Consider the following 14,148-nt stretch of genomic DNA (forward strand, 5'->3'; position numbering starts at 1 on the left):
CCAGACGAGAGAGAGACAGATAGAGATAATAAACTGACCAGACAGAGAGAGAGACAGATAGAGATAATAAACTGACCAGACAGAGAGAGAGACAGATAGAGATAATAAACTGACCAGACAGAGAGAGAGACAGATAGAGATAATAAACTGACCAGACAGAGAGAGAGACAGATAGAGATAATAAACTGACCAGACAGAGAGAGACAGATAGAGATAATAAACTGACCAGACAGAGAGAGAGACAGATAGAGATAATAAACTGACCAGACAGAGAGAGAGACAGATAGAGATAATAAACTGACCAGACAGAGAGAGAGACAGATAGAGATAATAAACTGACCAGACAGAGAGAGAGACAGATAGAGATAATAAACTGACCAGACAGAGAGAGAGACAGATAGAGATAATAAACTGACCAGACAGAGAGAGAGACAGATAGAGATAATAAACTGACCAGACAGAGAGAGAGACAGATAGAGATAATAAACTGACCAGACAGAGAGAGAGACAGATAGAGATAATAAACTGACCAGACAGAGAGAGAGACAGATAGAGATAATAAACTGACCAGACAGAGAGAGAGACAGATAGAGATAATAAACTGACCAGACAGAGAGAGAGAGACAGATAGAGATAATAAACTGACCAGACAGAGAGAGAGAGACAGATAGAGATAATAAACTGACCAGACAGAGAGAGAGACAGATAGAGATAATAAACTGACCAGACAGAGAGAGAGACAGATAGAGATAATAAACTGACCAGACAGAGAGAGAGACAGATAGAGATAATAAACTGACCAGACAGAGAGAGAGACAGATAGAGATAATAAACTGACCAGACAGAGAGAGAGACAGATAGAGATAATAAACTGACCAGACAGAGAGAGAGACAGATAGAGATAATAAACTGACCAGACAGAGAGAGAGACAGATAGAGATAATAAACTGACCAGACAGAGAGAGAGACAGATAGAGATAATAAACTGACCAGACAGAGAGAGAGACAGATAGAGATAATAAACTGACCAGACAGAGAGAGAGACAGATAGAGATAATAAACTGACCAGACAGAGAGAGAGACAGATAGAGATAATAAACTGACCAGACAGAGAGAGAGACAGATAGAGATAATAAACTGACCAGACAGAGAGAGAGACAGATAGAGATAAGAAATAAACTGACCAGACAGAGAGAGACAGATAGAGATAATAAACTGACCAGACAGAGAGAGAGACAGATAGAGATAATAAACTGACCAGACAGAGAGAGAGACAGATAGAGATAATAAACTGACCAGACAGAGAGAGAGACAGATAGAGATAATAAACTGACCAGACAGAGAGAGAGACAGATAGAGATAATAAACTGACCAGACAGAGAGAAGAAGAGACAGATAGAGATAATAAACTGACCAGACAGAGAGAGAGACAGATAGAGATAATAAACTGACCAGACAGAGAGAGAGAGACAGATAGAGATAATAAACTGACCAGACAGAGAGAGAGACAGATAGAGATAATAAACTGACCAGACAGAGAGAGAGACAGATAGAGATAATAAACTGACCAGACAGAGAGAGAGACAGATAGAGATAATAAACTGACCAGACAGAGAGAGAGACAGATAGAGATAATAAAACTGACCAGACAGAGAGAGAGACAGATAGAGATAATAAACTGACCAGACAGAGAGAGAGACAGATAGAGATAATAAACTGACCAGACAGAGAGAGAGACAGATAGAGATAATAAACTGACCAGACAGAGAGAGAGACAGATAGAGATAATAAACTGACCAGACAGAGAGAGACAGATAGAGATAATAAACTGACCAGACAGAGAGAGAGACAGATAGAGATAATAAACTGACCAGACAGAGAGAGAGACAGATAGAGATAATAAAACTGACCAGACAGAGAGAGAGACAGATAGAGATAATAAACTGACCAGACAGAGAGAGAGACAGATAGAGATAATAAACTGACCAGACAGAGAGAGAGACAGATAGAGATAATAAACTGACCAGACAGAGAGAGAGACAGATAGAGATAATAAACTGACCAGACAGAGAGAGAGACAGATAGAGATAATAAACTGACCAGACAGAGAGAGAGACAGATAGAGATAATAAACTGACCAGACAGAGAGAGAGACAGATAGAGATAATAAACTGACCAGACAGAGAGAGAGACAGATAGAGATAATAAACTGACCAGACAGAGAGAGACAGATAGAGATAATAAACGACCAGACGAGAGAGAGACAGATAGAGATAATAAACTGACCAGACAGAGAGAGACAGATAGAGATAATAAACTGACCAGACAGAGAGAGAGACAGATAGAGATAATAAACTGACCAGACAGAGAGAGAGAGACAGATAGAGATAATAAACTGACCAGACAGAGAGAGAGACAGATAGAGATAATAAACTGACCAGACAGAGAGAGACAGATAGAGATAATAAACTGACCAGACAGAGAGAGAGACAGATAGAGATAATAAACTGACCAGACAGAGAGAGACAGATAGAGATAATAAACTGACCAGACAGAGAGAGAGACAGATAGAGATAATAAACTGACCAGACAGAGAGAGAGACAGATAGAGATAATAAACTGACCAGACAGAGAGAGAGACAGATAGAGATAATAAACTGACCAGACAGAGAGAGAGACAGATAGAGATAATAAACTGACCAGACAGAGAGAGAGACAGATAGAGATAATAAACTGACCAGACAGAGAGAGAGACAGATAGAGATAATAAACTGACCAGACAGAGAGAGACAGATAGAGATAATAAACTGACCAGACAGAGAGAGAGACAGATAGAGATAATAAACTGACCAGACAGAGAGAGAGACAGATAGAGATAATAAACTGACCAGACAAGAGAGAGAGACAGATAGAGATAATAAACTGACCAGACAAGAGAGAGACAGATAGAGATAATAAACTGACCAGACAGAGAGAGAGAGACAGATAGAGATAATAAACTGACCAGACAGAGAGAGAGACAGATAGAGATAATAAACTGACCAGACAGAGAGAGAGACAGATAGAGATAATAAACTGACCAGACAGAGAGAGAGACAGATAGAGATAATAAACGACCAGACAGAGAGAGAGACAGATAGAGATAATAAAACTGACCAGACAGAGAGAGAGACAGATAGAGATAATAAACTGACCAGACAGAGAGAGAGACAGATAGAGATAATAAACTGACCAGACAGAGAGAGAGAGACAGATAGAGATAATAAACTGACCAGACGAGAGAGAGACAGATAGAGATAATAAACTGACCAGACAGAGAGAGAGACAGATAGAGATAATAAACTGACCAGACAGAGAGAGAGACAGATAGAGATAATAAACTGACCAGACAGAGAGAGAGACAGATAGAGATAATAAACTGACCAGACAGAGAGAGAGACAGATAGAGATAATAAACTGACCAGACAGAGAGAGAGACAGATAGAGATAATAAACTGACCAGACAGAGAGAGAGACAGATAGAGATAATAAACTGACCAGACAGAGAGAGAGACAGATAGAGATAATAAACTGACCAGACAAGAGAGAGACAGATAGAGATAATAAACTGACCAGACAGAGAGAGAGACAGATAGAGATAATAAACTGACCAGACAGAGAGAGAGACAGATAGAGATAATAAACTGACCAGACAGAGAGAGAGACAGATAGAGATAATAAACTGACCAGACAGAGAGAGAGAGACAGATAGAGATAATAAACTGACCAGACAAGAGAGAGACAGATAGAGATAATAAACTGACCAGACAAGAGAGAGACAGATAGAGATAATAAACTGACCAGACAGAGAGAGAGACAGATAGAGATAATAAACTGACCAGACAGAGAGAGAGACAGATAGAGATAATAAACTGACCAGACAGAGAGAGAGACAGATAGAGATAATAAACTGACCAGACAGAGAGAGAGACAGATAGAGATAATAAACTGACCAGACGAGAGAGAGAGACAGATAGAGATAATAAACTGACCAGACAGAGAGAGAGACAGATAGAGATAATAAACTGACCAGACAGAGAGAGAGACAGATAGAGATAATAAACTGACCAGACAGAGAGAGAGACAGATAGAGATAATAAACTGACCAGACAGAGAGAGAGACAGATAGAGATAATAAACTGACCAGACAGAGAGACAGATAGAGATAATAAACTGACCAGACAGAGAGAGAGACAGATAGAGATAATAAACTGACCAGACAGAGAGAGAGACAGATAGAGATAATAAACTGACCAGACAGAGAGAGAGACAGATAGAGATAATAAACTGACCAGACAGAGAGAGAGACAGATAGAGATAATAAACTGACCAGACAGAGAGAGAGACAGATAGAGATAATAAACTGACCAGACAGAGAGAGAGACAGATAGAGATAATAAACTGACCAGACAGAGAGAGAGAGACAGATAGAGATAATAAACTGACCAGACAGAGAGAGAGACAGATAGAGATAATAAACTGACCAGACAGAGAGAGAGACAGATAGAGATAATAAACTGACCAGACAGAGAGAGAGACAGATAGAGATAATAAACTGACCAGACAGAGAGAGAGACAGATAGAGATAATAAACTGACCAGACAGAGAGAGAGACAGATAGAGATAATAAACTGACCAGACAGAGAGAGAGACAGATAGAGATAATAAACTGACCAGACAGAGAGAGAGACAGATAGAGATAATAAACTGACCAGACAGAGAGAGAGACAGATAGAGATAATAAACTGACCAGACAGAGAGAGAGACAGATAGAGATAATAAACTGACCAGACAGAGAGAGAGACAGATAGAGATAATAAACTGACCAGACAGAGAGAGAGAGACAGATAGAGATAATAAACTGACCAGACAGAGAGAGACAGATTAGAGATAATAAACTGACCAGACAGAGAGAGAGACAGATAGAGATAATAAACTGACCAGACAGAGAGAGAGACAGATAGAGATAATAAACTGACCAGACAGAGAGAGAGACAGATAGAGATAATAAACTGACCAGACAGAGAGAGAGACAGATAGAGATAATAAACTGACCAGACAGAGAGAGAGACAGATAGAGATAATAAACTGACCAGACAGAGAGAGAGACAGATAGAGATAATAAACTGACCAGACAGAGAGAGAGACAGATAGAGATAATAAACTGACCAGACAGAGAGAGAGACAGATAGAGATAATAAACTGACCAGACAAGAGAGAGAGACAGATAGAGATAATAAACTGACCAGACAGAGAGAGAGACAGATAGAGATAATAAACTGACCAGACAGAGAGAGAGACAGATAGAGATAATAAACTGACCAGACAGAGAGAGAGACAGATAGAGATAATAAACTGACCAGACAGAGAGAGAGACAGATAGAGATAATAAACTGACCAGACAGAGAGAGAGACAGATAGAGATAATAAACTGACCAGACAGAGAGAGAGACAGATAGAGATAATAAACTGACCAGACAGAGAGAGAGACAGATAGAGATAATAAACTGACCAGACAGAGAGAGAGACAGATAGAGATAATAAACTGACCAGACAGAGAGAGAGACAGATAGAGATAATAAACTGACCAGACAGAGAGAGAGACAGATAGAGATAATAAACTGACCAGACAGAGAGAGAGACAGATAGAGATAATAAACTGACCAGACAGAGAGAGAGACAGATAGAGATAATAAACTGACCAGACAGAGAGAGAGACAGATAGAGATAATAAACTGACCAGACAGAGAGAGACAGATAGAGATAATAAACTGACCAGACAGAGAGAGAGACAGATAGAGATAATAAACTGACCAGACAGAGAGAGAGACAGATAGAGATAATAAACTGACCAGACAGAGAGAGAGACAGATAGAGATAATAAACTGACCAGACAGAGAGAGAGACAGATAGAGATAATAAACTGACCAGACAGAGAGAGAGACAGATAGAGATAATAAACTGACCAGACAGAGAGAGAGACAGATAGAGATAATAAACTGACCAGACAGAGAGAGACAGATAGAGATAATAAACTGACCAGACAGAGAGAGAGACAGATAGAGATAATAAACTGACCAGACAGAGAGAGAGACAGATAGAGATAATAAACTGACCAGACAGAGAGAGAGACAGATAGAGATAATAAACTGACCAGACAGAGAGAGAGACAGATAGAGATAATAAACTGACCAGACAGAGAGAGAGACAGATAGAGATAATAAACTGACCAGACAAGAGAGAGACAGATAGAGATAATAAACTGACCAGACAGAGAGAGAGACAGATAGAGATAATAAACTGACCAGACAGAGAGAGAGACAGATAGAGATAATAAACTGACCAGACAGAGAGAGAGACAGATAGAGATAATAAACTGACCAGACAGAGAGAGAGACAGATAGAGATAATAAACTGACCAGACAGAGAGAGAGACAGATAGAGATAATAAACTGACCAGACAGAGAGAGAGACAGATAGAGATAATAAACTGACCAGACAGAGAGAGAGACAGATAGAGATAATAAACTGACCAGACAGAGAGAGAGACAGATAGAGATAATAAACTGACCAGACAGAGAGAGAGACAGATAGAGATAATAAACTGACCAGACAGAGAGAGAGACAGATAGAGATAATAAACTGACCAGACAGAGAGAGAGACAGATAGAGATAATAAACTGACCAGACGAGAGAGAGACAGATAGAGATAATAAACTGACCAGACAGAGAGAGAGACAGATAGAGATAATAAACTGACCAGACAGAGAGAGAGACAGATAGAGATAATAAACTGACCAGACAGAGAGAGAGACAGATAGAGATAATAAACTGACCAGACAGAGAGAGAGACAGATAGAGATAATAAACTGACCAGACAGAGAGAGAGACAGATAGAGATAATAAACTGACCAGACAGAGAGAGAGACAGATAGAGATAATAAACTGACCAGACAGAGAGAGAGACAGATAGAGATAATAAACTGACCAGACAGAGAGAGAGACAGATAGAGATAATAAACTGACCAGACAGAGAGAGAGACAGATAGAGATAATAAACTGACCAGACAGAGAGAGAGACAGATAGAGATAATAAACTGACCAGACAGAGAGAGAGACAGATAGAGATAATAAACTGACCAGACAGAGAGAGAGACAGATAGAGATAATAAACTGACCAGACAGAGAGAGAGACAGATAGAGATAATAAACTGACCAGACAGAGAGAGAGACAGATAGAGATAATAAACTGACCAGACAGAGAGAGAGACAGATAGAGATAATAAACTGACCAGACAGAGAGAGAGACAGATAGAGATAATAAACTGACCAGACAGAGAGAGAGACAGATAGAGATAATAAACTGACCAGACAGAGAGAGAGACAGATAGAGATAATAAACTGACCAGACAGAGAGAGAGACAGATAGAGATAATAAACTGACCAGACAGAGAGAGAGACAGATAGAGATAATAAACTGACCAGACAGAGAGAGACAGATAGAGATAATAAACTGACCAGACAGAGAGAGAGACAGATAGAGATAATAAACTGACCAGACAGAGAGAGAGACAGATAGAGATAATAAACTGACCAGACAGAGAGAGAGACAGATAGAGATAATAAACTGACCAGACAGAGAGAGAGACAGATAGAGATAATAAACTGACCAGACAGAGAGAGAGACAGATAGAGATAATAAACTGACCAGACAGAGAGAGAGACAGATAGAGATAATAAACTGACCAGACAGAGAGAGAGACAGATAGAGATAATAAACTGACCAGACAGAGAGAGAGACAGATAGAGATAATAAACTGACCAGACAGAGAGAGAGACAGATAGAGATAATAAACTGACCAGACAGAGAGAGAGACAGATAGAGATAATAAACTGACCAGACAGAGAGAGAGACAGATAGAGATAATAAACTGACCAGACAGAGAGAGACAGATAGAGATAATAAACTGACCAGACAGAGAGAGAGACAGATAGAGATAATAAACTGACCAGACAGAGAGAGAGACAGATAGAGATAATAAACTGACCAGACAGAGAGAGAGACAGATAGAGATAATAAACTGACCAGACAAGAGAGAGACAGATAGAGATAATAAACTGACCAGACAGAGAGAGAGACAGATAGAGATAATAAACTGACCAGACAGAGAGAGAGACAGATAGAGATAATAAACTGACCAGACAAGAGAGAGACAGATAGAGATAATAAACTGACCAGACAGAGAGAGAGACAGATAGAGATAATAAACTGACCAGACAGAGAGAGAGACAGATAGAGATAATAAACTGACCAGACAGAGAGAGAGAGACAGATAGAGATAATAAACTGACCAGACAGAGAGAGAGACAGATAGAGATAATAAACTGACCAGACAGAGAGAGAGACAGATAGAGATAATAAACTGACCAGACAGAGAGAGAGACAGATAGAGATAATAAACTGACCAGACAGAGAGAGAGACAGATAGAGATAATAAACTGACCAGACAAGAGAGAGAGACAGATAGAGATAATAAACTGACCAGACAGAGAGAGAGACAGATAGAGATAATAAACTGACCAGACAGAGAGAGAGACAGATAGAGATAATAAACTGACCAGACAGAGAGAGAGACAGATAGAGATAATAAACTGACCAGACAGAGAGAGAGAGACAGATAGAGATAATAAACTGACCAGACAGAGAGAGAGACAGATAGAGATAATAAACTGACCAGACAGAGAGAGAGAGACAGATAGAGATAATAAACTGACCAGACAGAGAGAGAGACAGATAGAGATAATAAACTGACCAGACAGAGAGAGAGACAGATAGAGATAATAAACTGACCAGACAGAGAGAGAGACAGATAGAGATAATAAACTGACCAGACAGAGAGAGAGAGACAGATAGAGATAATAAACTGACCAGACAGAGAGAGAGACAGATAGAGATAATAAACTGACCAGACAGAGAGAGAGACAGATAGAGATAATAAACTGACCAGACAGAGAGAGAGACAGATAGAGATAATAAACTGACCAGACAGAGAGAGAGACAGATATAGATAATAAACTGACCAGACAGAGAGAGAGACAGATAGAGATAATAAACTGACCAGACAGAGAGAGACAGATAGAGATAATAAACTGACCAGACAGAGAGAGAGAGACAGATAGAGATAATAAACTGACCAGACAGAGAGAGAGACAGATAGAGATAATAAACTGACCAGACAGAGAGAGGGAGAGATAGAGATAATAAACTGACCAGAGAGAGAGAGAGAAAGATAGAGATAATAAACTGACCAGACAGAGAGAGAGACAGATAGAGATAATAAACTGACCAGACAGAGAGAGGGAGAGATAGAGATAATAAACTGACCAGAGAGAGAGAGAGAGAAAGATAGAGATAATAAACTGACCAGACAGAGAGAGAGACAGATAGAGATAATAAACTGACCAGTAATTCTAGGAAACATTAGAATCATAAAGACTGATTACTTTGGGAAGGAGTCTGTGTTTTCTGTTGACCATCTGGAGAGGTGGAGAGGGATTGGTTGGTCTCTTCAGCTTTCCCTGAGGACAAGAACAGATAGTCAGAACCCACATGTTGGTGAGCAAACCTTAAAAACATGACAATGCAGACACAGACGCATGTGAACACACACACACACACACACACACACACACACACACACACACACACACACAACTTACTCAGCTCTTCTTTGAGTTCATCTGTAAAATTAAATAAAGATAGTGAGATAGTGATAATTAAATAATCATTGAATCATGAGATTTATACACTACATGACCAAAAGTATGTGGACACCTGCTATTATCTAACATTAGGTAGAAACACTACATGACCAAAAGTATGTGGACACCTGCTCATTGAACATCTCATTCCAAAATCATGGGCATTAATATGGAGTTGGTCCCCCCCTTTGCTGCTATAACAGCCTCCACTATTCAGGGAAGGCTTTCCACTAGAAGATGGAACATTGCTGTGGGGACTTGCTTCCATTCAGCCACAAGAGCATTAGTGAGGTCTCCCTCTCTCTCTTCTCTCAGAGGACCTGAGCCCTAGGACCATGCCTCAGGTCTATCTGGCCTGATGACTCCTTGCTGTCCCCCAGTCCACCTGGTTGTGCTGCTGCTCCAGTTTCAACTGTTCTGCCTGCGGCTATGGAACCCTGACCTGCTCACCGGACGTGCTACCTGTCCCAGACCTGCTGTTTTCAACTCTCCTTCTCTCTCTACTGCACCTGCTGTCTCTAACTCTGAATGATCGGCTATGAAAAGCCAACTGACCTTTACTCCTGAGGTGCTGACCTGTTGCATCATCTACAACCACTGTGATTATTATTATTTGACCCTGCTGGTCATCTATGAACATTTGAACATCTTGGCCATGTTCTGTTATAATCTTCACCTGGCACAGCCAGAAGAGGACTGGTCACCCCTCAGAGCCTGGTTCCTCTCTACCCAGTAAAGTCAGTAGAGGACTGGTCACCCCTCAGAGCCTGGTTCCTCTCTACCCAGTACAGCCAGTAGAGGACTGGTCACCCCTCAGAGCCTGGTTCCTCTCTACCCAGTACAGCCAGTAGAGGACTGGTCACCCCTCAGAGCCTGGTTCCTCTCTACCCAGTACAGCCAGTAGAGGACTGGTCACCCCTCAGAGCCTGGTTCCTCTCTACCCAGTACAGCCAGTAGAGGACTGGTCACCCCTCAGAGCCTGGTTCCTCTGGTCTACCCAGTAGAGCCAGTAGAGGACTGGTCACCCCTCAGAGCCTGGTTCCTCTCTACCCAGTACAGCCAGTAGAGGACTGGTCACCCCTCAGAGCCTGGTTCCTCTGGTCTACCCAGTACAGCCAGTAGAGGACTGGTCACCCCTCAGAGCCTGGTTCCTCTCTACCCAGTAAAGTCAGTAGAGGACTGGTCACCCCTCAGAGCCTGGTTCCTCTGTCCTACCCAGTACAGTCAGTAGAGGACTGGTCACCCCTCAGAGCCTGGTTCCTCTGGTCTACCCAGTACAGCCAGTAGAGGACTGGTCACCCCTCAGAGCCTGGTTCCTCTGTCCTACCCAGTACAGTCAGTAGAGGACTGGTCAATCCTCAGAGCCTGGTTCCTCTCTAGGTTTCTTCCTGGGTTCCTGCCTTTCTAGGGAGTTTTTCCTAGCCACTGTGCTTCTACATCTGCATTGCTTGCTGTTTGGGGTTTTAGGCTGGGTTTCTGTACATCACTTTGTGACATCGGCTGACGTAAAAAGGGTTTCATAAATATATTTGATTGATCGATTGATGCTGGGCGATTAGGCCTGGCTCGCAGTCGGCATTCCAATTCATACCAAAGGTGTTCGATGGGGTTGAGGTCAGGGCTCTATGCAGGCCAGTCAAGTTCTTCCACACCGATCTCAACAAAACATTTCTGTAAGCTCCAGACAAACAGTTATTGTGTTGACGTTGCATCCAGAGGCAGTTTGGAACTCGGTAGTGAGAGTTGCAACCGAGGACAGACGATTTTTACGCGCTTCAAAACTTGGCGGTCCCATTCTGTGAGATTCTGTGGCCTACCACTAAACGGCTGACACATTTTTCTCCTAGATGTTTCCACTCCACAATAACAGCACTTACACTTGACCGGGGCAGCTCTAGCAGGGCAGAAACTTGACCAACTGACTTGTTGGAAAGGTGGCATCCTATGACGGTGCCACGTTGAAAGTCACTGAGCTCTTCAGTAAGGCCATTCTACTGACAATGTTTGTCTATGGAGATTGCATGGCTGTGTGCTTGATTTTATACACCTGTCAGCAACAGGTGTGGCTGAAATATAATCCACTAATTTAAAGAGTTGTCCACATACTTTAGTATATATAGTGCAGTTAATCAGTGTAATATATAGTGTAGTTAACCAGTGTAATATACAGTGTAAATATAATGTGTATATATAGTGTAATATATAGTGTAATATATAGTGTAGTTAACCAGTGTAATATATGGTGTAGTTAATCAGTGTAATATATAGTGTAGTTAACCAGTGTAATATATAGTGTTATATATAGTGTAGTTAATAAGTGTAATATATAGTGTAGTTAATCAGTGTAATATATAGTGTAGTTAATCAGTGTAATATATAGTGTAGTCAATCAGTATAATATATAGTGTAGTTAATCAGTGTAGTTAACTAGTGTAATATATAGTGTAGTTAATCAGTGTAATATATAGTGTAGTTAATCAGTGTAATATATAGTGTAGTTAATCAGTGTAATATATAGTGTAGTTAATCAGTGTACTATATAGCGTAGTTAATCAGTGTACTATATAGTGTAGTTAACCAGTGTAATATATAGTGTAGTTAACCAGTGTAATATATCGTGTAGTTAATCAGTGTAATATATCGTGTAGTTAATCAGTGTAATATATAGTGTAATATATAGTGTAGTTAATCAGTGTAATATATAGTGTAGTTAACCAGTGTAATATATAGTGTAGTTAACCAGTGTAATATATAGTGTAGTTAACCAGTGTAATATATAGTGTAGTTAATCAGTGTAATATATCGTGTAGTTAATCAGTGTAATATATAGTGTAGTTAACCAGTGTAATATATAGTGTAGTTAATCAGTGTAATATATAGTGTAATATATAGTGTAGTTAACCAGTGTAATATATAGTGTAGTTAATCAGTGTAATATATCGTGTAGTTAATCAGTGTAATATATAGTGTAGTTAACCAGTGTAATATAGTGTAGTTAACCAGTGTAATATATAGTGTAATATATAGTGTAGTTAACCAGTGTAATATATAGCGTAGTTAATCAGTGTAATATATAGTGTAGTTAACCAGTGTAATATATAGTGTAGTTAATCAGTGTAATATATCGTGTAGTTAATCAGTGTAATATATCGTGTAGTTAATCAGTGTAATATATAGTGTAGTTAACCAGTGTAATATATAGTGTAGTTAACCAGTGTAATATATAGTGTAGTTAATCAGTGTAATATATAGTGTAATATATAGTGTAGTTAACCAGTGTAATATATAGTGTAGTTAATCAGTGTAATATATCGTGTAGTTAATCAGTGTAATATATCGTGTAGTTAATCAGTGTAATATATAGTGTAGTTAACCAGTGTAATATATAGTGTAGTTAATCAGTGTAATATATCGTGTAGTTAATCAGTGTAATATATCGTGTAGTTAATCAGTGTAATATATAGTGTAGTTAATCAGTGTAATATATAGTGTAGTTAATCAGTGTACTATATAGTGTAGTTAATCAGTGTAATATATAGCGTAGTTAATCAGTGTAATATATAGTGTAATATATAGTGTAGTTAATCAGTGTAATATATAGTGTAATATATAGTGTAGTTAATCAGTGTAATATATAGTGTAATATATCGTGTAGTTAATCAGTGTAATATATCGTGTAGTTAATCAGTGTAATATATAGTGTAATATATAGCATAGTTAATCAGTGTAATATATAGCGTAGTTAATCAGTGTAATATATAGTGTAGTTAGTGTAATATATAGTGTAGTTAATCAGTGTAATATATAGTGTAGTTAATCAGTGTAATATATCGTGTAGTTAATCAGTGTAATATATAGTGTAGTTAATCAGTGTAATATATAGTGTAATATATAGTGTAGTTAACCAGTGTAATATATAGTGTAGTTAATCAGTGTAATATATCGTGTAGTTAATCAGTGTAATATATAGTGTAGTTAATCAGTGTAATATATAGTGTAATATATAGTGTAGTTCACCAGTGTAATATATAGCGTAGTTAATCAGTGTAATATATAGTGTAGTTAACCAGTGTAATATATAGTGTAGTTAATCAGTGTAATATATAGTGTAATATATAGTGTAGTTAACCAGTGTAATATATAGTGTAGTTAATCAGTGTAATATATCGTGTAGTTAATCAGTGTAATATATCGTGTAGTTAATCAGTGTAATATATAGTGTAGTTAACCAGTGTAATATATAGTGTAGTTAACCAGTGTAATATATAGTGTAGTTAATCAGTGTAATATATAGTGTAATATATAGTGTAGTTAACCAGTGTAATATATAGTGTAGTTAATCAGTGT

General features: G+C 38.9%; 1 protein-coding gene across 1 annotated transcript in view; it reads right to left on the reverse strand.

Annotated features, from left to right (window-relative positions):
* Positions 1 to 14,148, reverse strand: part of LOC123732719 (selection and upkeep of intraepithelial T-cells protein 5) — a 117,472-nt gene that overhangs the window by 17,373 nt on the left and 85,951 nt on the right. The window contains exons 19-20 of the mRNA XM_045711979.1: positions 9,760 to 9,780; positions 9,544 to 9,618 (exon numbers count right to left, since the gene is read on the reverse strand). Coding sequence (XP_045567935.1) covers positions 9,544 to 9,618; positions 9,760 to 9,780 — 96 coding nt within the window. The remainder of the gene's footprint in view (positions 1 to 9,543; positions 9,619 to 9,759; positions 9,781 to 14,148) is intronic.

This window comes from Salmo salar, unplaced genomic scaffold (genome assembly GCF_905237065.1).
Source record: "Salmo salar unplaced genomic scaffold, Ssal_v3.1, whole genome shotgun sequence".
In the NCBI taxonomy this organism is placed as follows: Eukaryota; Metazoa; Chordata; class Actinopteri; order Salmoniformes; family Salmonidae; genus Salmo; species Salmo salar.